Source organism: Lepidochelys olivacea (assembly GCF_965140295.1).
Source record: "Lepidochelys olivacea isolate rLepOli2 genome assembly, chromosome: 2".
NCBI lineage: Eukaryota > Metazoa > Chordata > Testudines > Cheloniidae > Lepidochelys > Lepidochelys olivacea.
Genome location: NC_140412.1, coordinates 182,653,995 through 182,676,339, shown reverse-complemented (window position 1 = coordinate 182,676,339; position 22,345 = coordinate 182,653,995). Strand labels below are relative to the sequence as shown.

Genomic DNA, 22,345 nt, shown 5'->3' with positions numbered 1-22,345 from the left:
TAAATAAGGTACCTTTAAATAACTCAGTGAAGATAAATATTCCTTTACTTGCATGTCTGATGTATAAGATCTTGCACACTATATGATCGTCAACAGTGCCGCTACACAAGAGACTTGCTAGGACAATCGAAATCCATGGGCACAAGAAAAATATATGAATACTGAGGGATTCGGATTTTCCATGAGATTCTGCAGAATGCTTGAGAATCTAAGAATGAGGTATTTCTAGCCATTTTGTTTTTGAGTCTGCTGACTAACCAGATTCACACTTAGGAAAGTATGAACTTCCTTTTTATTTTTTAATTTAATAATACTTTTAGAAATCTGTCACTTTTAGATGGGTGTTAACTTTGAAGCTGAATTAACATAATCTAATAACCAACACCATTAACAATTTACTGATCATAAGGAAAACATCACTCACGAAACATTCAGTTGATAGATGTATGTATATATTATGTCAATATCTAAAATTCCATCAGTTTGTATGGCCATTCCATAGACATAAAGCTGCATGTTTCAAATATTTGTTCTTCTGAATGTGTGTTTTCTTGTTAGGGTGAGACTCTGTTACTGCCCCTACAAATTAAGTAAGTGGTTACGTCATTAGATACATATGAATAGTCTGTGTGCATCTGATAGCAGAATTTGGTTTTTAGTGTCAGGCTTTGATTCTGTTAAAAGGTATCACTTCCTGAATGTTACTAAGAAACGTGAAATTCTGTTCTCACACGCATGCATCTTCAAAAACTAATACAAATGACAGTAGCATTTGAAATGTTATGTAATGTATTATAATACCAAAATAGGAGTAAAAAGGGCAAGATGTTTTCCTCTGATGAGGTAATAAGTGGGGGGAAAAGATGTGACCCGGTACCACAGAAAGGAGGAAGACGGGGGGAAGTGTCACTAATATTGCATATTTCCAAAAAGAAAAGGAGTACTTGTGGCACCTTAGAGACTAACCAATTTATTTGAGCATAAGCTTTCGTGAGCTACAGAAGTGAGCTGTAGCTCACGAAAACTTATGCTCAAATAAATATGGCATAGTCCTCTCCCATGTTGGGCTGAACCTTAACCCCAACAGCAGCCACTCTGCATGGCATGCTAGCATCTGGCACCTTTGGAAATATCCCTGGGAAAGCTGGCAACTGATGCTACTTCTAGCGGCATTTATTTCCATTCCTCACAACTTAAAGAGGATGTAGGCACTTGTGCATCAAATGAGTCAATAGTAGCATGACTTCTCAAAAAACCATGCTATCAGGAGGCTCTCAGGAAGTAGTGTAGATGTGTTGGTATCTGTAGGGTTACAGCTTCACTTCCTCATAGATCCTCTGCCTCTGAAGAGTTGGAAATCCACCACCCTGTCACTTTGTGCAAACCTCAAATGCAACAGTCTAAGGAGAGCATCAATCAGGACTGTGAATTCAGCAGGGTGAACCGCATAGAGTTCCTATACAACCTTTTCTTGTTTCAGAGGTTGTTTCACCAGAGAGGTGCATTTAGGCCTAACTAATGTGCTGAAAGATCTTCAGGCAGGATTATTAATAATGATTATTGTATTGTTTGTTTATATTACTGTAGCACCTAGGATCAAATATTTTTTGGCCAAACAAGGTAATTCTATGCAACCAGTTCATTTCTCTTACTTCATTACTGCTCTCCTTCAAATATATGATGTTATATGCTTTATTTTAAGGAGGCAGAGATGGACTTGCTCTGTTTAACAGAATGAGTTAAGTTGTGAGGTAAGTGTGTTTCCTCATCTACTGTTACTACCTATCGACAGCAAAATTTTATGAAATGAGATAACATTTTCTCTTTAATCAAATTCTTCACTGTTACTTGAATATCACTGATGTTTCTATGCAACCTGAAGGTAGAGGTGCATTAATTACTCTTTTTATTCATTTCTCACACCAGAAAGTATTAATTTTCAGTGAATGTTTAGTCTGTAAGGAAGACAAGACCCATCTTACTTATACCCAAATATATAAGTAATTGCCAGTAGTAGCTGTCACTCAAGAAGTTATCAGGAGTACATATGCTATAAGATATTTTAATAAACTTTCTACCATGCTGCTGCTTTAAAAATATTGTTCTTGTACTAGAATGGGAGCAGTGGAATGGTAGGGGCTGATTATGAAGAGAAAGCAAAGGCAGGTTTGTCAAAAGCTTCTGTGTATCTGTCCAATGGAAAAACATTCAGACTGATGAAAACATCTTCTAGAGTGGTTCTAGAGCTGCATCTACAGAGATCTGCAGTTAAACTTCTCTGAACTACTAAACAGCTATTTCCAAGAAATATCTTACATGCATTGCATACACTAAATTTACATAAAGATCACTTCTGTTACATAATACAGAGTAACCTTTAAATATTATTATGGACATTTAAGTTTTAGGAAAGGAAAAAGAGTACCTTAAAAAAACCCGTCATTGGGTTTTCCCATAACGGCACCTAGATTAGTATATCCGTCTAAATAGTTCTTGAGGGTGAATCTGATTCAGACTGAGGGAAGATGATATGGGTTTAAGTAATATTTATTTGTTGAATAGTGACCATTAGGTTTTTGATAGTGACCATTGTAAGATTATGAATAACATTTTTAGACAGTCCCCATCTTCTGCAGTTGTAGATTCTGACATGCCTTCCAAAGTGAAAGGAAAAGAGAATATTTCTCTGGATGTGGGGAATAAATCCTATGCTATGAATAATTTTCAGATTGTCATACATTTTATAACAAAAATGCATGCTTCCATAGTAATTGTTCTTGCTTTTTTAAAAACCAGCATGAAAATCTGATAACCGTGTATTTTACTGGGTAACAAAAAGTCTTTCTATCCACACAGCCTGTGGTCATGCACCTGATTTGCTGCTACTCAAATCCCCCTTTTGCGTAATGACATTGAAGCTCAGAACCATTTGAGAGGGAAAAAAGAGAGACGGGAAAGGAAAGGAAAAGGTATATCAAGCTGAAGGATCTTTTTCAAAGTGTCATCAAAGGAGTTTAAGAGGTTTCCTTTCCATGAATGAAACATCTAGTTGAATGAGAATCACTTGTGAGACAGGTTTCAAGATTCTTCCTAGAAGAAAACTATGCATTACACATATTACATGTATGTATACGTTTATATTATACTGTGTGAATGTGTACACTTCATCTGAGGTTATGCTAATAATAGCAATGGAAAATGCTAAGGAATAGCTCAGAAGAGTAAGAATGGCCATGGAGTGAACTCAAAGCACATGGTCAGTTTTAGGAAAGGAGAAATGACCATCAGAACCTACCTACCTGAGCTGCCATTGCCCTGCTGCCCCTTGTAGAGTAACTCACACCCAGGCACAGTGAGGGTAAAACGTTCCTCAGTCAAAACAATAGTATTTTACCCCCCTCTTAATTTGGTGTAAATGAGTGCACAAGGTATGATCGGCAAACCAGGGCCAAAGCCCTCATCAAAAGCCCAGCTCTCTTTTAAAAATAATCCTCGTCAAAGAAGGACAGAGTGAAACATTTCGCAAAAGCATGTGCGCTAATGCTGCCTTCCTCCAGAAAGGACCGACTGGCTTTGCAAAGGTGCAGTTCCAGCCCTCCTGCCTGCGGGGGGTGGTGGTTAGAAATTGGGCTGCGTCAGGTTTTGCGGCGTCTGTAATGAGAGAGGGGGGCACCGCAGGCAGCGGGGGAGTACAGTGGGAGGGTCCCAAGGGGTAGACTGGGGTGTGAAGGAATATTCCCTCTCTTGTCCTCTCTCTCGTGTCCCCTCTCGGCTGCTGATGTGCTAAATCTCTCCGGGTTGGAGCAGCTGCGTGGAGTAGCTTTTCCCTTGAGAGACCGAGTAAATAAATGACTATTGTGGAATTTAAGAAGTCAGCCCCTCTCTTCCCAGATCTCTTGCCTTCTGCTCACTGAGAGCAAGCAAACCCACCCCTACAAACCCAAACCCAGCCGAACCAGACTAGGAAGACGGGGCTGAGGATGAATCAAACTGACAGAACCAAACGTGACCGCCTCCTTCACCACAGCAATCCCCGTTTACACTTGCAGTGGGGATCAAACCGTTTCTCCTATTTTTATTTCACTTTAGTATAAATCTCGCCCCCCACCCCCACCCCATCTTTAGTGCTCCAAATGCACATGGAAGGCATAGGGAATAACCTTCAACCCTTGTACCCAGAAAGGGATGGGGATTTAGTAAAGAGGGTTCAGGCAGAGGAGCAGGTGTGGGGGTGCTTGGGAGAAGGGGGGGTCTGTACTGGCAGAGAAGCGGGATGTGATATGCTGGCAGAGGAGGGTGGAGGAGAAGGGGTGTCAGGAGGGTTGCGGGCGACGGGGGACTGGAGAGGGGAGAAGTGGAGAGGTGCGGGAGGAGTGGGACGGGGGAAGTGGAGAGGAGGGGGACGGGGGAAGGGGAGAAGTGGAGAGGTGCGGGAGGGGGGGGACGGGGCAGGGGAGAAGTGGAGAGGTGCGGGGTAAGGGGGAAGTGGAGAGGTGCGGGAAGAGGGGGAAGGGGGAGTGGAGAGGTGCGGGAAGAGGGGGAAGGGGGAGTGGAGAGGTGCGGGAGGAGGGGGACAGGGCAGGGGAGAAGTGGAGAGGTACGGGGGAAGGGGGAGTGGAGGGGTGCGGGAGGAGGGGGACGGGGCAGGGGAGAAGTGGAGAGGTGCGGGTAAGGGGGAAGTGGAGAGGTGCGGGAGGGGGGGGACGGGGCAGGGGAGAAGTGGAGAGGTGCGGGGTAAGGGGGAAGTGGAGAGGTGCGGGAAGAGGGGGAAGGGGGAGTGGAGAGGTGCGGGAAGAGGGGGAAGGGGGAGTGGAGAGGTGCGGGGTAAGGGGGAAGTGGAGAGGTGCGGGAAGAGGGGGAAGGGGGAGTGGAGAGGTGCGGGAGGGGGGGCGGGGCAGGAGAGAAGTGGAGAGGTGCGGGGAAGGGGGAGTGGAGAGGTGCGGGAGGAGGGGGAAGGGGAGAAGTGGAGAGGTGCGGGGGAAGGGGGAGTGGAGAGGTGCGGGAGGAGGGGGAAGGGGAGAAGTGGAGAGGTGCGGGGGAAGGGGGGAGTGGAGAGGTGCGGGAGGAGGGGGAAGGGGGAAGTGGAGAGGTGCGGGAGGAGGGGTGCGGGTGCCAGGGCTGAGCGGGGCAGGCGCTGACAGCCCCCTGCAGGCAGAGCCGAGAGGACGGACACTGACCCTCAGGTGCCCGAGCCCCCGGCGGGGCAGTGTCCCCTGCGGAGGCGGGCTCTGCCTCTCCCGCCCCCGGCGCTCTGGGGGCCCGGGGCAGGCGGAGGCGGGGGAGGTGGCCGACGGGCTGGGGCCGGGGGCAGGAGGGGGCGGCGGCAGCTCCCTGGCAGCGCGGGCTGCCCAGCCACTCGCCCTGTCAGCGCGCGAGCCGGGATCCGCGCCCCCTGCCCAGCCCGGCGGCGCCCTGCACAGCCCACTCGGGCGGGGAAACGCCGCGCCGCCCTGGGGAGACTCAGAGCCGCAGCGGCAGCGGCGGCGGCGGCGGCAGCAGGACCCCTCCTCCCTCCCGGCATCCCCGGCCCGGCTCCCCTCCCGCCCCGGCTCCTCACCCGCCGGGAGCCCCTCTCGCCGCCGCAGCCCGGGCTCGGCTCCAGGGGACGATGCTCTGGCTCCCCAGCGGCAGGGCTCCGGCTCCGCTGCTCCGCTCCCCCGCCGCCCCCTTCGCCGCCTGGCTCCTGCTCAGCCCCCTGTGGGTCCAGATGTCTCTGGCTTCCTCCTTCCTGACAGGTAAGGGGGAGACTCGCCCCGCTCCGGTCCCGCCGCCCACGGGCAGGGGCAGGGTGAGGCGGGCGGAGAGCGGCTCTTCGCCTTGCCCCGCCAGGGCAAAGCAAAAGCGATTCCCGCCCGGCCAGCAGGGGCTGGGGAAACGCGCCGGGGATCTGCGCCTAGCAGATGCATGATCCCAGGGACGGGCTCCGCTGTGCATCCCGGGGGGACGCTTGTGCAGATAGAGCTTGCAAGAGGAGCGGTGCCCATGTACAAAGGGTTTTACTAATGACGATGGGCAACCCTGACCTGCTCAAGCCCAGAAGCTCTTCGACATCAAACCAGATTCCCACCTCCCAGGGCTCTTGGAGTAATGACAAATCCTAATAATAAATGAGTGCCGTTGCTTTGTTTGTTGTATTACGTAGTGCATTGTTTGTTGAACGTACTAGATTTGCCTTACGTTCATTTGTTTTAAAAATGCAGTTCGGAAGAAAAGGTTCGTGATAGTAGGATATAATTACATGTATCCAGGCAGGTGAAGACCTACCTGCTGCTTTCCGCCCACCCCCCCGCCCCCCTTGAAGGACATACTTTACTGACACCTGGTGCATAAAGGAAAATGTTGAGTCAATTTCGAGTAAAACAAGCAAGACGTATTAGGTTTCAAAAAGTGATTCCAACATGAGATATTACAGGACAAATCGGGGTAGAGACCATATCTCTAATTTGATTCCTTTTGTAAATCGACTCTGATGGCAGTCTGTTCTTCATGGGTCAGAAAAAGGTGCTGTGTTGAGTTGATGGTACTGTACTAAGGGCCTGACCCAAAGCCCACTGAAGTAAATGGAGTTATTTCCACTGATTTCAATAAGCTTTGGATCAGGTCATTTACAGAAGTGTCCTATTATTAATGAAATATTCATGATTGCATAGGTCATCTGAGAGGACAAAAAAACATCTCTGCTGTAAATGGGGCACAGTAGGAAAATCTAGATTTTGTACAGAATAAAAAGGCTAGTCATTTACCAGCTCTCATCAGGATCTTATAGAAACTGCCCCTTTGAAACTGAATAGTTTCTGTGCATTTGTTTCTGGTATTCTTGGTTATTTAGAGCAGGTGAGATTTAATACTGAAGGCTAGGAGCTGTACAGGAGTTTAAAACAGAAATAGGAATCTGGATACTGAAGAGAGCCAGTGAATTAAAATTTGAAAACGTATTTTTTATTTTGATTTCTATCTCAGGATCTGTTGCAAAATGTGAAAATGAAGGGGAGGTTCTACAGATACCATTTATCACAGACAATCCTTGCATAATGTGCATTTGCCTGGTAAGTTTGGATTTCAGGTAATAAGAACACTAAGGGCTGTACTAAAAGTAACTGTACAAAGAAAGGAATACATTGTATAATCAAATCTTGGGTATTTGTTGCCTTTATGCAATGCAAGGTTATCTCAGTGCTGAGCTAACTAGAAAATATTCCAGTTCGCTATCTTGGAATCATCATTTTGACTTTAAACTCATAAATGACTTTAATATGACATTGTGAGACTCACTGATTACTACATTCATCATGTGCATACATGGTGAGAATTATTTTCACAAAGTCACATGTGCTCTAGCACAAAAGATTTCTGCATAGCCAATACCTATGAGCAGAGCAAAGAGGTTGAAATGTGGAGTTTGGGGGTGCTATTGCTTTCAACTTCCACAGATACTGACTGTTGAAAAAATGGGCCAAAATGAGGGATGCAACAAGTTAGTAAAGCAAAAAAATGCAGATGATTTAAAGTCCAAAACTTTAGTTTTGAAAGTACAACACAGTATATTTTAAGGCATTCCTGACTAGACTGATTGTAATAAGAAGATAATGCGAGAGATGATACTTTTATAAAAAGTGTCATTCTGAGGATGTCACTGCCGTTTGTGCTGGGAATTCAGCTGCCATAGTCGTTAACAATTACACTACTTTGTAATCCTTTCCTGAGGAAATATCCCCTGTTCTTGCACTGGCTTTCAGTGTCACAGTTAAACATTTTGGATGCTTTTTAGTTGAGCAAACCTAATGAAATCAATTAGAGTCTTTCCATTGATATTGATGGATTTTGGATCAGGCCCAATGATAACTTTTTAGATATCAATGACAAAGGGGGGAAAAAGAGAGGCATGGAGATGAAAGAAATAAAAGGAAAAACAAAAAATACATGAAGATGGATTTTATAATGCGTCCAAGATTTTGTTTCCCAAATATCTGCCACACAGCTCTAACTAACAGAAAGGAGTTAGTAGAAGTGAAGAAACAATTTATGAAGAAGTTCAATGTCAGACTAATACTAACACATCAGGGAAAAATATTTCTATTTTTAGACCTCTTTATAGTTTGTAACATTGACTAAGTGGATGCACTTTTAGAAAACATGGATTAACATAGCATGAAAACAAAGTGGATGAACATTGCAAAAAATGCTGGAAGAATTTTGACTCAAACTGGTCTAAAGCAGTGGTTCTCAACTGGGGTCCAGGGACCCCTGGGTGGCCGCAAGCAAGTTTCATGGGGGTCCACCAAGCAGGACCAGTGTTAGGCTTGCTGGGGCCCAGGGCAGAAAGCCTAAGTCCCACTGCATGGGGCTGAAGTCTGGGGCCCTGAGCAACTTAGCTTCACAGTGCCCCCTGTGGCCTGAGGTCTTGGGCAATTGCCCTGCATGCTACCCCTTAATGCTGGCCCTGGCTTTTATATGCAGAAAACCAGTTATTGTGGCACAGGTGGGCCATGGAGTTTTTATAGCATGATCAAGGGGGGCTCAGAAAGGAAAAGGTTGAGAACCCCTGGCCTAAAGAACAGTTTCTCTCAGGCAGTACATGAACTAAAAGATTTTATATCTTTCCACTAAGTGAAATCTGATAAATTACTCTTTTGCTTTTGTGACAGGATGGAACTACTCATTAGTATTAAGTGTTTACAGAATCAGGCAACTAATCTGTAAAGAAGCAAAACTATGGCATTATAAGTGACTATAAAACAATAGTTTCACTATGAGTTCTTACACAAAAATACTATGCATTTCTATAATGTCTCCCATTTAGTAATCTCAAAGATCTTTACTAACATTAATGAATTTAGCCTCTGCACTAATAGCCTCAGTTTTGCAGACAAGAAATGTAAAGTACAAAAGTCTCACAAGAGGTCTGGGGCAGAAGAGGGAATCGAGGCCAGGTTTCCTAGTGCCCACTCCAGTGATTTAACCACAAGACCATCTTTTTCCATCCACAAGACTTCCCTTGTGAGCTGATAATGGAGAGTATAATGGCAGTATTAGCAAACAAACATTTATTTTCTCATCACAATGAAGGACAAATTACAGCATTAGTAGGACATTTTGGGGTCTGCTGACTGAGATCACTTTTAAGTTCTGGGTGGGCAAAAGATGGCTTTATGCCAGCTGTGTGACTTCTGGATTTTGAGAGCTTTAACTTATGTTCGGCTGGCAACATCCTTAAAGTGCAGTTCCACGTGTTGGGATAACTGAAGTTCAGAGGTGCTCTGACTTCCCCTTTGTACTAGCAACTCACCCTACATCTGTGGCCCTGTGCCTCCTGGGGAATACATGTATGTCAGGAAAATTCCAACTACCAAGGAAGCTGACTTGCTTGCTGTCTGGTTTGTGCCACTGGAGTGGTGCAAAGCAGGCTGAAGGTAACTAAAAATAGTTACCTCTGCTTTCTTGTATATGGCGGCTTTGGCAGTAACTGGAAAATATAATGGGATCTGGACTTCTGTGTCAAAACAGTGCAGTGGACTTTTCCTGACACTAAGAAATAATAAACAGGTGAAGGTGACTGTCTATATCAGAAGTGAGTAGTAAAAAAGATGAAGTAAACCAACCTTCTGAGAAACAACAGTAGAAAAAATATCGTCACTGTAAATTGAAAATCTACAGGAAAAATGATTACTCACATTTTACACAAGAAGCCAAGTGTCCCTAGATGATGCTGTATGTTCTACTGAATTATACTAAAAAAAAAAAAAAAAAAAGAAAGATGGTACATATTAATGAATTTGGCTACAAAATCAGTTTGTACTAACTTAATGCTTGAAAATTAAATGTCTAAAATATTGCTCTTTCTGAAAACAAAAGCTGTGAAACTTTGTGGACTCTATGGTTGACTAGAAGAAGTCCAGGCTTTAAAGAACATGTATGAGTTTAATGCGATATGATGGGTAAAGATATATTTGATGATATTCATATGTACACCAGCAAAGTATTGATTCAGTTCAAGGGGGTCATTAATTTTTGCCTGCCATTAAATTCTTTAAGACTTTTGGGGATTATAGCTATAATATCAAATGTAAAATACAAGCTGCAGAAATTCCATTCTAAAAATATCTTCACAGATCTGTGGAAATCAGGTTTATCAATGTGAAAAAAAATCACCAAACCAAAAATACCCATAGACTAAGGGACTTGATCATGCCAGGTAGTACGACCTTGTAACTTTGACTCAATGGACAGAACTATAGTATTGAGACTACTCAGGAACAGAGGTGAAACCTGGGCTAGTGAGAAGTTACATAAATATGAAGACCTATCATGTAGGATACTGGTTTGAGTTTTTCAGAGTTCAGATATGTACTTTAGACTCAAGATTTTAAAAGGAAAGTGAAAAACCGAGTACTATTACTGAATATAAAGGGAAGCTTAGATTAGAATTTGCTAATATGAATGGTCTGTATATAAAATGTGCATGGAATATTTCAAGTTAAACTGTGTTATAAGTAAAGTAAATGGGCAAGTTTAACTCAGTTTTTGTTGGTCCAGAGTTTTGGCTGAAAGTGGTCTAAAGCTGAAAATAGGCTCACATCTGATATCATAGTATTTTCTTTAAATATATATATATATATATACTTCAACATAAGCTTGGAAAAGACATAAAAATGCTACAGTCTGGCAGAAATAGGTGAGAGGAGAGCCTGCATATAATTATAGTGCAAAAACTTAAAGTCCAACGGAATCAATTTATCCTGAATTAAACTTTTGAGCTCTGAATTTTTCAAAGGTGAGATGAGCTCATGGCAGCAGTGGTGGTGCTGGTGATGATGAGGATGATGATGGATGTTTGTGGTGGTGAAGAGAGCCGTGTAATTTCATTCTCATGCATCATCGTCTGCATAAACCAAAACACTTTGCCAGAAGCAAGGAGGGATCCAAGAATAACCTTATTCGTTGGCTGGAGTCAGATGGATGTAATTTTAAAGTGAAAAAAAATTAGCATACTAGTTCAAAGGGATAGGTGAGAAGTGCCTGTTGTTCTTAATTACAATGAACTGGGTGACTAAACCCTAGACAGGTAATGGTAAATTTGTTAGTCTCTAAGGTGCCACAAGTACTCCTTTTCTTTTTGCAGATACAGACTAACACGGCTGCTACTCTGAAAGATTGCCTGATGGTTGCAGGAGCTTATCTCTCATGTATTAGACCTACAGCAAAAATGGTTCTTATGCTATCAAGAATACTAGGGTTTTAGTGTGGGGTGAAGTATTTTTTCCCCAGGATCAGTAAGAAAAATGTATATGTCACATATGAAATAATAGCTGATAAAAGCCAGTGGTAACCTTGACGAACCACATCTAAACCAGTTCCATTTCTTCCCCCCACTCTGCCCCCTGCCTTAAACCTGCCAGCTACACCTGAGGAGTGGTAATTGTACTTCTCAACCTTTTATCACCTAAATCCAGAAGAGAAGGAAATAAATGTGAGCCAGAAAGTCTAACCCAGTGATGAAAATCTGAGAAAAGCTTTGAGGCAGGATCTCAGGAAACTAGAAATCAGAGCTTTGCTTGGCATGAGTTTTATTTCGGCTTTTAACTCCAAATATGCAGTATAAGAATTTGACCTTTGCTGATAAAAATTATGTTAAATTCAGTGTTATAAGAACCAGTATTCCACCTAACTCAGCATGTTTTTGATCCACATATTAAATTAAACCAAACAAAAATAACCCACCCAAGAAAAAAGCAAGAAAGTTATCCTACCTGGATTTTCGGGATTCTTTACCTGTAAGTATCCCAGTTGGTTTCTGTTGCACAAATCCATATCTGAGAGTGGATGGCCATCAGGAGAGCAAATGTTCAGCACATGTTTGATGAAGATGGCAGTGTTTTAGTACATCAGGATTCAATTTTTATTGTGTCAAGCTATAATGTAGCCCAGATGAATTTTAGTGGAAAAGTGTATATTAAAAAAAATCATCAAACAATTATTTCATACCTATTTTATTTAATATAATTTCAATAGTTTCATCTAAAGAACCTACCAAAAGAGCATCTTCTGTCAGTTTGAATGATCCTCTCCCTTTATTACTTTATTACCCCACAAAAACAACGCCACCCAAAGAAACAAAAGCGCCTCAGTCACAGTGGTTTAATAGTAACTCTCATAGACTCTTAGTGAGAGAATGTTGTTTTGATCAGTATTTGAAAGGCTCTTCCTCCAGCGCAAACATGCCCCTACATAATGCTGGGTTTTATTAGCTTTTATCCAATTTTTAAAAAAAAGGCATTCTGTTTCCTAAATAGAAAAATGGTGTCTGGTGCAGCTGAGTGTCTGTGTATTTTTTTGCCAGAGACGTTGGAGGCCAGTGTGTGTATATAAAGATATTGGTGGGAGCGAGGATTTACTGAAATCATAAACTAAGGTTAATTACATGCTGTAGAAACAATTTGGTTTAGTAGACTCTGCAAAGGGATGAGTTAGCAGTTAGCTCATAGACTCTACTATAATTCTGCTACCATATACAGTAAATCAGCATAAGGCTAGATTCTGGCTTACCTGGGTGCATAGGCCAGACAAACAGCACACAAACCAAACCAGCGCTCTTTAGAAACACACGACACAATGTGGCCCATCTAGTTCCGGCTCTCCAGAAAACATATGGAGAAGTCTGCTCCTTGGGACTTCCCCAAATGGAGTTGAGGAGAGGTGTGATGTATATTTACTACCACATACAGATATGGGTACCCTAACCAAGCCACGCTGCCTGCATACAACCTCACATGTAATTTATTTTGGTTCTGAGTGAGAATATATTATGCAGCCAGACCTGTTCATAGCCAGTGTAGAGTCATAAATTATACTGCTTTTGTGACATAGTCCTTTGCGGGATCGGACCTATTTTCTGTTGTCAGCTAGTATTTGGTCTGTAATATCAGTTTAAGTTTGTAAAGTGCTTTGGAATCCTACCTGATGAAAGGCACTATAAAACTGTAAATGGTTAATTATTGTTATTTGTTATATGTTACTTGATGGAGCGAGGTTTTGATTTTTGTTATCTCTGTGCCTCACAAATTTTAAGTTGCTTCCAATCATCACATTTCTCCCTGCAGTGAGAGTGACACTGAGTCTTGCCAAGTGTCTTGAAAAAAATTCAAGTACTAGGTGAATTGTGGTGAATTTCCTATTTGCCCTGCTCTTATCAGTCGGATCCATTTCAGATTGACTCATTGCTTTGTACTGCCTGGTGAGATTGCACTCCCCACAAAGATGTATTTGCCTTTACATTTCAGTTTATTATTCTGCATCATGACATTCACTTTGTGATTTGTTGCAACAGGATGTAATGCATTATGAGTGACACAACGTGTTTAAACTGTGCCATAAATCTGCAATAACAGATACGTGAGGCTTGAAGTAGCTATTTCACGTTATCCTTGGACTATTTGGGATAGTGAATAATTCACTACTTGCACATCACTAACAATGAATTTGCTGCACTGAGCCAAACACACAGTGCTGGATTGGTTACAGATCTTGGCACAGCCCTACTGGACAGAAGCTGACAATAGAAACGCAGCACGTATGTTGAAGATTCAGTATAACAATTATGGGAAAAAGCTTCGCTGTCGCATAAGTAAAGGCTCTGAAAACTTGAGTACAAAAGATCATAATTAAAATAAATAAATAATACATTCAGTAAATTGTGAGGGGCACAGAAATGCCATAAACTAAATGGAAAAATGTAATATAAGTTGCAAGGGTCTTTGGAACGTTTCTGTGGTAAGTACAAAATGGATCAGTCTATGTTAAGGCACTTTTTTTTAATTGCCAATAAGAACAACATTATTAAAAAGCTGGTCCAATGTCAAAATGGAGTTTTAAAGGCATACAAGTATCTGTACATGGATTTGATAGGCTTTCAAGTTTCTTCCATTGAGTTGTTAAAAGTCTTTTTAAAAGTCTGGTCCTATAACGTAATGACTCACAGTATCAGTGTTTCTGGTGTTCAGTTTTGTGCTGCCATACTGTGGGGGAAAATATTTTTATAACTGTTTTTAGTTTCCCATCATGTTTAAATAGAAATTTTTGAGGGAAGAAAAAAGTTAATTTAAACAAAAATCAAGTGAAATGGAAACCTAGTGCTTGTGGGGGGTTGTTTGTTTTTTACATTAAGCTCATAGTCAAATAATGTCATGATAATACAAATTATATTGTGTAAAAATCTTTACCTGCATTACTAAACAGTAGGGTATTAAAAAACGTATTGTACTTGTATGCAATCATCTTGTACCTCATTACAATTGTAACTGCTGCCTCTCATGCTTCCTGACTTTTCCTTCTATCTGGCAGGCTGCAGCTAAAATAATGTTCCTTTTAACCTGCTCTGGCCCTTCACCGACTCCCTGAACCTTTCTGTATCAAGCTCAAACTCATTGCCCTCACTTTCAAAGTGCAGCCTACATCTCCTCCCTTATATTGCCCTACTCCTTGACTCATGACCTATGCTGTGCTAACTCTCCTAGCTTTCATATTCATTTTGTCTCTTTCTCCCAGTCATATTGTGTGTGTGTGTGTTTGTTTGTTTCTTAGTTAGTTTGATCCTCTGTGTCTGGAACAGTGTCCTTCTTTCAGTGTGCAACACATCTTTACTCTCAGTCTTCCAATCCAGGGTGGCCAACTTTCTAATTTGTGAAAACCGGACACTGAGAGCCAGAACCTTCCCCGTCCCCTGCTCCACCTCTTTCCCCCTAAGGCCCCACCACCCACTCATCTTCTCCCGCCCCCCGTCACTTGCTGCTCTCTCCACTTCCCGCCTGCCACCAGCTGAGCAGGGCTCTAGAGGTGGAGGGGTGATGTGGGCAGGAGGTTCGAGGGCGAGCCACACTCCAGAGGGGAGGGGTGACTGGGGCAGAACAGGGCAGGGAGAACCGCGCTCCAGGGGTGGGGGTACTGGGGTAGAATGGGAAGGGAGAGCCATGCTCTGGAGGTGGAGGGGTGACCAGGGCAGGATGTGAGGGCAGAACTCCGGAACAGGGCACAAAAGAGGCTGAGAAGGGGACTCAGGTCATGAGTCTGGTCACTGGCCCCACTCCTCAAATGCCACAGGTTTCAGGATCCCTCCTCCTGGATGTTGGCTGCCGATACTTCTGTCCGCCAGAGCCACGCAGGTCCTGAGTGCTCCTCCAGCTCCAGCAGCAGCTGCTTGTCCTGCCTTCCCTATGGCAGAATGGAAGCCGACTGCAGATGGTTACTCAGGTAACTGGACTTTTGGTGTCCAGTCAGTAGTGCTGACCAGACACTGTTGGGTCCCCCTTTTTGACCAGACTTTCTGGTATAAAACCGGACACTTGGCAATCCTATTCAAATCTCTCCCTAAAAACCACCTGTTCTAGCTAGCATTCCAAAGCTGAATCCCATGCTAGTGCTATGCATTTCTCTCTCCTTATACCTTATTTTTAAATTTTAAACTGTCTTCATGCACATTTTACAATATTCCTTTTCTTTATTTGTTGTTACCCACAGTTCCTTGTCCATTCCCTCACTCTCCCGATCTGAGGTTGTCATTTCTTATGTTCTTCTATTTTAGACTTTTTTTTAGAAGAAGATACCACAGTGTTTTGCTCCTGTAATTGGCCAAGCAGATTGATTGTGCTGTTAATTAATATTGGAGTTGGAAATGTGTTTTGTTATAGTGAAAAATGTTGATGAAAATGAAAAAAGGTTTGGTTTTTGCTGAAGTTTTTCTTGAAATGTTTTTGGATTTTTGTTGAAAAACTGAAAACCCCACAATTTCTGTTTTTTGTTTTTGTTTTTGTTTTTGACAAAATAATGTACAATTAGAACTGGCTGGAAAATGCTGAATATGTCAAAATTTGGGTGAAAGATCGAAGAATTTTCTGTGGAATTTTCTGACAATTTTCCTCTCTGTTTAAACCAGAAAAATCTTGAAATTTATAAATTTCAGTAAAAAGTGAGGGAAAAAGTAGGAACCTTTTTGCAATTCCCTCCCCTTTGCTCCTCCCTATCTTTCAGCCAGTTCCAACAGTAATAAAACTAGAGATGGGGTCAGCTGTGTAATGTTCAAGTTTAGTTTAGAGTTTGGGTTCAAGGGTGAATCAATTTAATGACGTCAAATTCTCATAACCTGTTCTCATGAGTTTTCAGCCCGAAATGTGGGGAAATCAGACTCCACACATATTCATTTTTATTATGACAGCTGAGAATTTACAGAAGCTCTATAACTGTCTTGGGTTCCAGTGTTGCAAATATTTATTCAAATGAATAACTTTACTCATATGAGCAGTACCATTGACATAAACATTATCAGCATCAGGACCTTCCCTTTATCATTATTCACATACATCCTTACTATTAAGATAAATAATATAATCTGGAAAATTTAGACTATCAAAACGAGTCCTCTATAATTTTGTCAGTCTCAGCCATGAACTATTTTCAAATAATCTGTAGAGCAAGCATTACTCACCGAAGAAATTCACAAATAATTCTGAATAGGGAGTACATTTCAGAAAATTGCAATCTGCTCACAGACAATTCACAAACAGAAAAAAAAGAAGATGATATTTGCATTATTATTTGCACACTTTATTTTTAAATTATCCACTTCCATCCCAGAGAGGTAGTGGTCAAAAACAACAGAAACACCACTCTTTTAAGACCCTCTACACTGGAATATGTACAATTTAAATTCTTTAATGATGATACCTGGTAAGGTATCTAGGTACTCAGGTCCCAATCCTGCAAAGACTTAAAGCACATGCTTAGCTTTATGTACGGTGACTATTGTTTAAAGTGAAGCACATGACTAAAACTTTATAGGATCAGGATCTTAATAATGAAATGTGGGAGTGGTGGCCTGATAATTTGGATTTCTGACAATCCATAGGCTAAAACTTCTGGTTTTATTTGATCATACTCACTATCATAATCCTTAAATTTAATGGGAAATGGATAGGGCCCAAAGGCTGCAAACACTGTGCCTGATTATGCTGTTCTTCTGCTTGTTTGTATATTTGTTTATTTATTTATGTGAGAGGGTCTAGTAGTGACTGGAGAGCTACAAAACAAGGAGTTAAAGATCTTGATTGTCTTGATCTTGTGCTTTGTTTCTTTAGTCTGACTGAGTCATGGCTAGTGATTATGTATAATTGAGGAGGGGTGGAGAAGAAGACGAATTAATTGATAAACAATTGCTTGAAGGCTGGGTAATGATGGTGTTTTCATGATACCAGTTAGTGAAGCACCTGCAGGCTGTACCTTTTGGAATTCACTGCTACAGGAGGGTATCATCATGTCAAATGTTGTGGCTGGAATGGATTTTAAAAAGGACCATTAACATAACATGTAGCTGTGCAAGCTAAGACATTGACAAGGGTAATCAAATCACATAATTCAGAGTATTATTTAATGGCCTCTGGGGAAAGAAAATGTTTTTTCCTTTATAAGGCACAACTAATTTTCTTGTTTATCACTTTTTTTTAACATCTGATGTTGGCTACTGCTGAAGTCAGTCTAAAAGAATTGGTGGATCAGTGATCTGAACTGGTAAATGCTTTCATGCTAAAAAAATTCATTCTGGGCTGCAAATGTAGCTTGCAATAGTTTAGCCTGGAAACGAGGATTTTTTTAAAGTAAATTTTTGAAAGAATGTTGGAAAATTTTAAAATTTTACTTTAAAATAATGAAAGAGTAACAGGTACGATTTTTTTTTTTTTTTTGGGTAAGACTTTTGCTCTAGTCTCATTAGGCATCTATGGGGAAAGGGAAAACGTTATGATGCTGAGATTTAACAAGTAGCTAGTGTACACATGCAAAAGTATGGTTTGTTTAACTTTAACATTAGGAGTTTTAGGACACAGTGCTAATACACCATCTATACAGTTGCTGGTACATAATTTGATGGAAGTGTGGTAAGGTCTCTAATCCCCAAACAAAGAGCTCTGTTACTCCGATGCTAGCTGTGGCAGCAGCATTAAGAATTTCCAAAATTCTACCTTCTCTTCATTACACAGGGTGATATGTTCAATAGCCAGAGCTATGTTCAATATCTTATTGTTTATAAAAGTAGGGGTCTCTTTGCCACCCTCAAATCTCTTGGTGTGTTAAACCAACCCACATGCTGAAATGTACAAATGTCAGAGTCAAAAAAGGGAACCCTATAATAAAGGGAAGCTCACTGGAAATCAGCCATTTTTGAGGGATGAAGATGTGTCCCATTGGCTCCTGTCTGATCACTGCTATCTGTTTTGTCCAGGCAGCATTGGAAGCTTTTTAGAGATTGGCATAGTTTCAGGCATACTGAGAAGAGCTAGATGGGACTTCGCTCCATGAAAGTTCTGTTTGACTCCAGAACCAGATGTTGAATAGCACTGTTTCTAAGGATTTTAAGCATCTTTTCAAGATTTTACACTAGTCTTGTGTGTTTGTGGGTGTGATTCTTATATGACTAGGGCCCTCATTTCTTTTGGCTGAATGTTAAAACGTCTAAGGGGTTCTCATTGTTACACACCCCATTTAACATACCATTTAATGTCATCTTAAAGTTACTAAGGTCTCTCGTGCACTATTATTGTGGAATCTCTGAATTTCAGACTGACTTTTCCTCCTCCCCTTCCTTCCTGCGTTTTCCTTTCTGCTTATCTAATAGTATTGCTGTGTGAATTCTGGCTCTTCAGACTAATCTGTGCCATTCCACACGGTGAAATCACTGGTGGCTGGGTTTCTAGCTCTGTGGATTTTTGGCCATGCATAATCCCCTTTCCCGGCATTTGAGGCTTATTATTTGGGCTAACAAGATGCTATCTGCAGTCAATACCTATGTAAATATAACCAGCTAGCAAAGATCTTATTCACACCTGATATATCATACAGCCTTTACAACCATCAAGAGACATAACTGCAGGAGCCAGTTCTAAAGCAGGTTGTGTTCTCAGTCTCACAGGGCCCCTTATAGGCTGTAAGAATTGCTGGTGGTCAAGGCCAACCATGCAGATGTCTTTAGAGGGTCCCACTTGTGACCAAAAGTCACTTTGTCAAGATGAGAAATGGGTTGTGCATAGCTCATTCATGCTGTTGCTTCAGTCTGATGTCAGCTCCATTTACTTGTCAAAAACAGGTATTTTTGTTACTTCCAGCAGTGCAAGTGGAGCCAGGGGTAGGGAGGAGGAAAAGGGAACACAGTCTATGAAAAATATATTTGTATTGCTTCTGCTCAATATATTATGATTATTGAGATTCATAAGCTTTAGACATTCTAGACTCTGTTTGTACATGTGTGAAAGAGAAGGGAATTTGCTTTCCAGAAGTGAGACTGGCCCTGCAGGGCTGTGATTTCAACCACTGAATTTTTCAGGCAGAACATGGTTGTGCAATATTAGTTCCTTCTTTTAGACACGGTAACTTTCTTTCCAGAGAAACATTTACAAATAAAAACGTAATTACCTGGGTCTGCTCAGCACCACAAGGCATTCTGAATATTTCTCTTTCAAAGAGCCAGGTTTGAGCCTCTTAACTCATACTGGTGGTTTCATTGATGGCAGTGAAAGTACTTGTAAGGTCTGCACAAACTAGCCCAAAAGTAGCAGTGGCCTAGCCACAAAATGTGGTCATGAAGCAGAGACACACAAGGAGAAGACATGTCAAATAAGGTGTCATTTTTACATAGTCACTTTTCTGACCATGACCTCATTTGGGCCCTGACTCTGATCTCATTATATCAATTGGATGAGGATCGGGCCCTTTGAAAAGCCAGCCACCGAGATAAGCTATCCATGCAGTGATTAGCGCAACTGCCTCAATGTGACACTAATAACTGCAGCTCAAAGCTCAGTCCTGTTTGACCTGAGGTTATGAAGTGCAGAGGAAGGAGGTACTGCACGGTGAAGGCCAGAGAGAAAAGACCCTGAAAATTCTCGCCTCCTTCAAAAAGTCCAGGTTGAAATGGCCATGTTCCTTGTACCTCCCTTTTAAACTGCTCCTCTATGGAAACTGGTACAACACTGCTACCCCTTTGTCTCAACAAGCCTCAGTGAATAATTATTTCTTTTTGTATCACAGGCAAGAAAACAAAAAGCAGGGTCAGCACTTAACAGACTTGAAGAGGGCTAAAACAGCAGTGTCTGGAGTCCATGTGCTTAGAAAACAAACTGTTGCTACTTTCTTTTGGACTACTATTTTTATTTGGTGGCTGTTCCTCAAGCACTTTCATCCTATTTGAAAACCTGCTTAAATGAAGAACTTCTCTGATGTTGTCCTGTTTTTTTTGTAATCTACCATTTTTGGGAAACTTTTAGGACTCTTCTTGATTTTTGAGGTGTAGGGTGAGGTATGTGTATTGTGGGACTCCCTGAACAAAATCCAAAACACCATACTTTTAAAAGTCTTTTTGAAATTTTTTTAAAGGATAAAAAGAACCCCTTATGTATCCCCTGTTACTGCTTTTGGCATACATCATATTTTAAAGGATACAGTACTATGACAACACTGTCAATTAGTGATGTATTGGGGTAATATATCATCAGAACATCTTTTCTTTAGAGAATACGGGCAGTAAAAGACCAGGCAGATCAGCAGGGAATCATCTTTTTTTCTTTCTTTTTCTTTAATCTAACTCTGTTTTTGGGTTGTACAGAAGTGAATTTCTTCATGGGATATGACTTGTTGCAAAATAAGCTAGGAGGCCCAGTGGGCTTTGTAAACCCTTTTAAAACTGCATGGCTTCAGGGGCTTCTTTGTTCAGAGTTTTTCATACAGGCTCTGGCCTTTAAGAAAGCCCCAAAAGGCCACTACCTGAATCTCCAGTGTAAAAGCTTAGCTAAGCAGACGTCAGATACAAGAAGCAATAAAGGTTGCTCTCAGACACAATGATGGGTATGTCATTGTTCAGACAATATATTTATACATTTATTTCATTAAAATAACTTAGTTAATGGAACTGTTTTAAATAAATGTTCAATAAAGTCACATTACAGCACTAAAAGAAAAATTGAGGACTATCCACTTGGTGTACATAGATCAAACAGAAACACAATGTCTGGCTTCATCAGAAAAGGGAAATCTTGAACTTGAGGACAGATGCTGATGTGTTTCTGAGCATTTTCTGTATTTTCATGGTGGTGTGTGTGCTTCACTTTACTGCAATAAAGCCAACCCTGGGAAATAAACAGAACATGGGTAATGGGGCCAAGATGGGAAGAAATAGAAGTGGAAGGGTTGCTCTGCTGAAGGGTCAGAGTTGACGGAAGGTTTGGAGATTGAACAGACCTTGAAACTTTGGCTTGGTCAACATTAGAAAACTTGCACCAGTTGGTTTTAAACCAATCTTATTAAACCCAAATCCCTAACATAGAAACACTTGGAACAGTTTAACCCTTGCTTAAATCAGTTGAGTGTAATTTGGAACTTAGCTATGTAAACTTCAAAGGTTATTCTAAGCAAAGGTTAAACTTGCTTAAGTTTATCTACATTAGGGGTTTGTATCAGTTTAGCTAGATCAGCACAGTTGTACAGTATACGAAAGAGACACACAGCTATAACTGTGGAAAATATAATTTGCTTTCTTAGTCACAGACTTAGAGTCAAACTGACACATGTCCTATCTGACCAAGGTTCTACTTGTCTTACTGACTGCTAATTTGCATAAGATTCAGCATCGACAAAGAGCTATTTAGTATTTACTATTACTCCTTTCATAATGCTAATACCTAGCACTTTTATATAGCCCTTTCCAGCAGTAGATCTCAAAGTGCTTAACAAAGGAGGTCAGATGTAGACTTTAATAGGAATATAAAACATATTTATATTTAATTTTAAAAAATACCCTAATGGAAGATTGTAGCTAAGAATTTTAAGTGCACACAAATCAGAAAAGTCAAAGGTTTGGTTCCCACAGAACCATAACATCACCCCCCAACTTTTACCTGCCTTCCAGTTTATATATACTATTTTGTGTTACTGTATATGCTGCTAAGTTTGCACTGAAACCTGAGGTTCATGTCCCTATTGACAGAGAGTTTCATATTATATTCTATTGAATGGTGAGAAGCTTTGCTTTTGACTTCACTGGGACAAAGATTTGACCCTATCACACGTAAAAGGTTAAAGTGAGGAAAAACGTTTAAGTGGATAGGGCACTGACCTAGGAGACCTGGGCTCTATTCCTGGCTCTACCATTGACCTACTATGGGCAAATTACTTCACCCTTGTGTGCATTCGTTGTCTGTCTACCTTGTCTATTGTAATTATAACTCACCAGGATAGGAGCCATGTCCTAATATGTGTTTGCACACTGTCTAGCATAATAGGCTCGTGATCTCAGTTGTGCCTCTAGGTGTTACAG

General features: G+C 41.4%; 1 protein-coding gene across 1 annotated transcript in view; it reads left to right on the top strand.

The window, feature by feature from the left end:
* Nucleotides 1–5,292: 5,292 nt before the first annotated feature.
* Nucleotides 5,293–22,345, top strand: part of BMPER (BMP binding endothelial regulator) — a 187,207-nt gene continuing 170,154 nt past the window's right edge. The window contains exons 1-2 of the mRNA XM_084619654.1: nucleotides 5,293–5,735; nucleotides 6,961–7,046. Coding sequence (XP_084475780.1) covers nucleotides 5,609–5,735; nucleotides 6,961–7,046 — 213 coding nt within the window. The 5' untranslated portion in view covers nucleotides 5,293–5,608. The remainder of the gene's footprint in view (nucleotides 5,736–6,960; nucleotides 7,047–22,345) is intronic.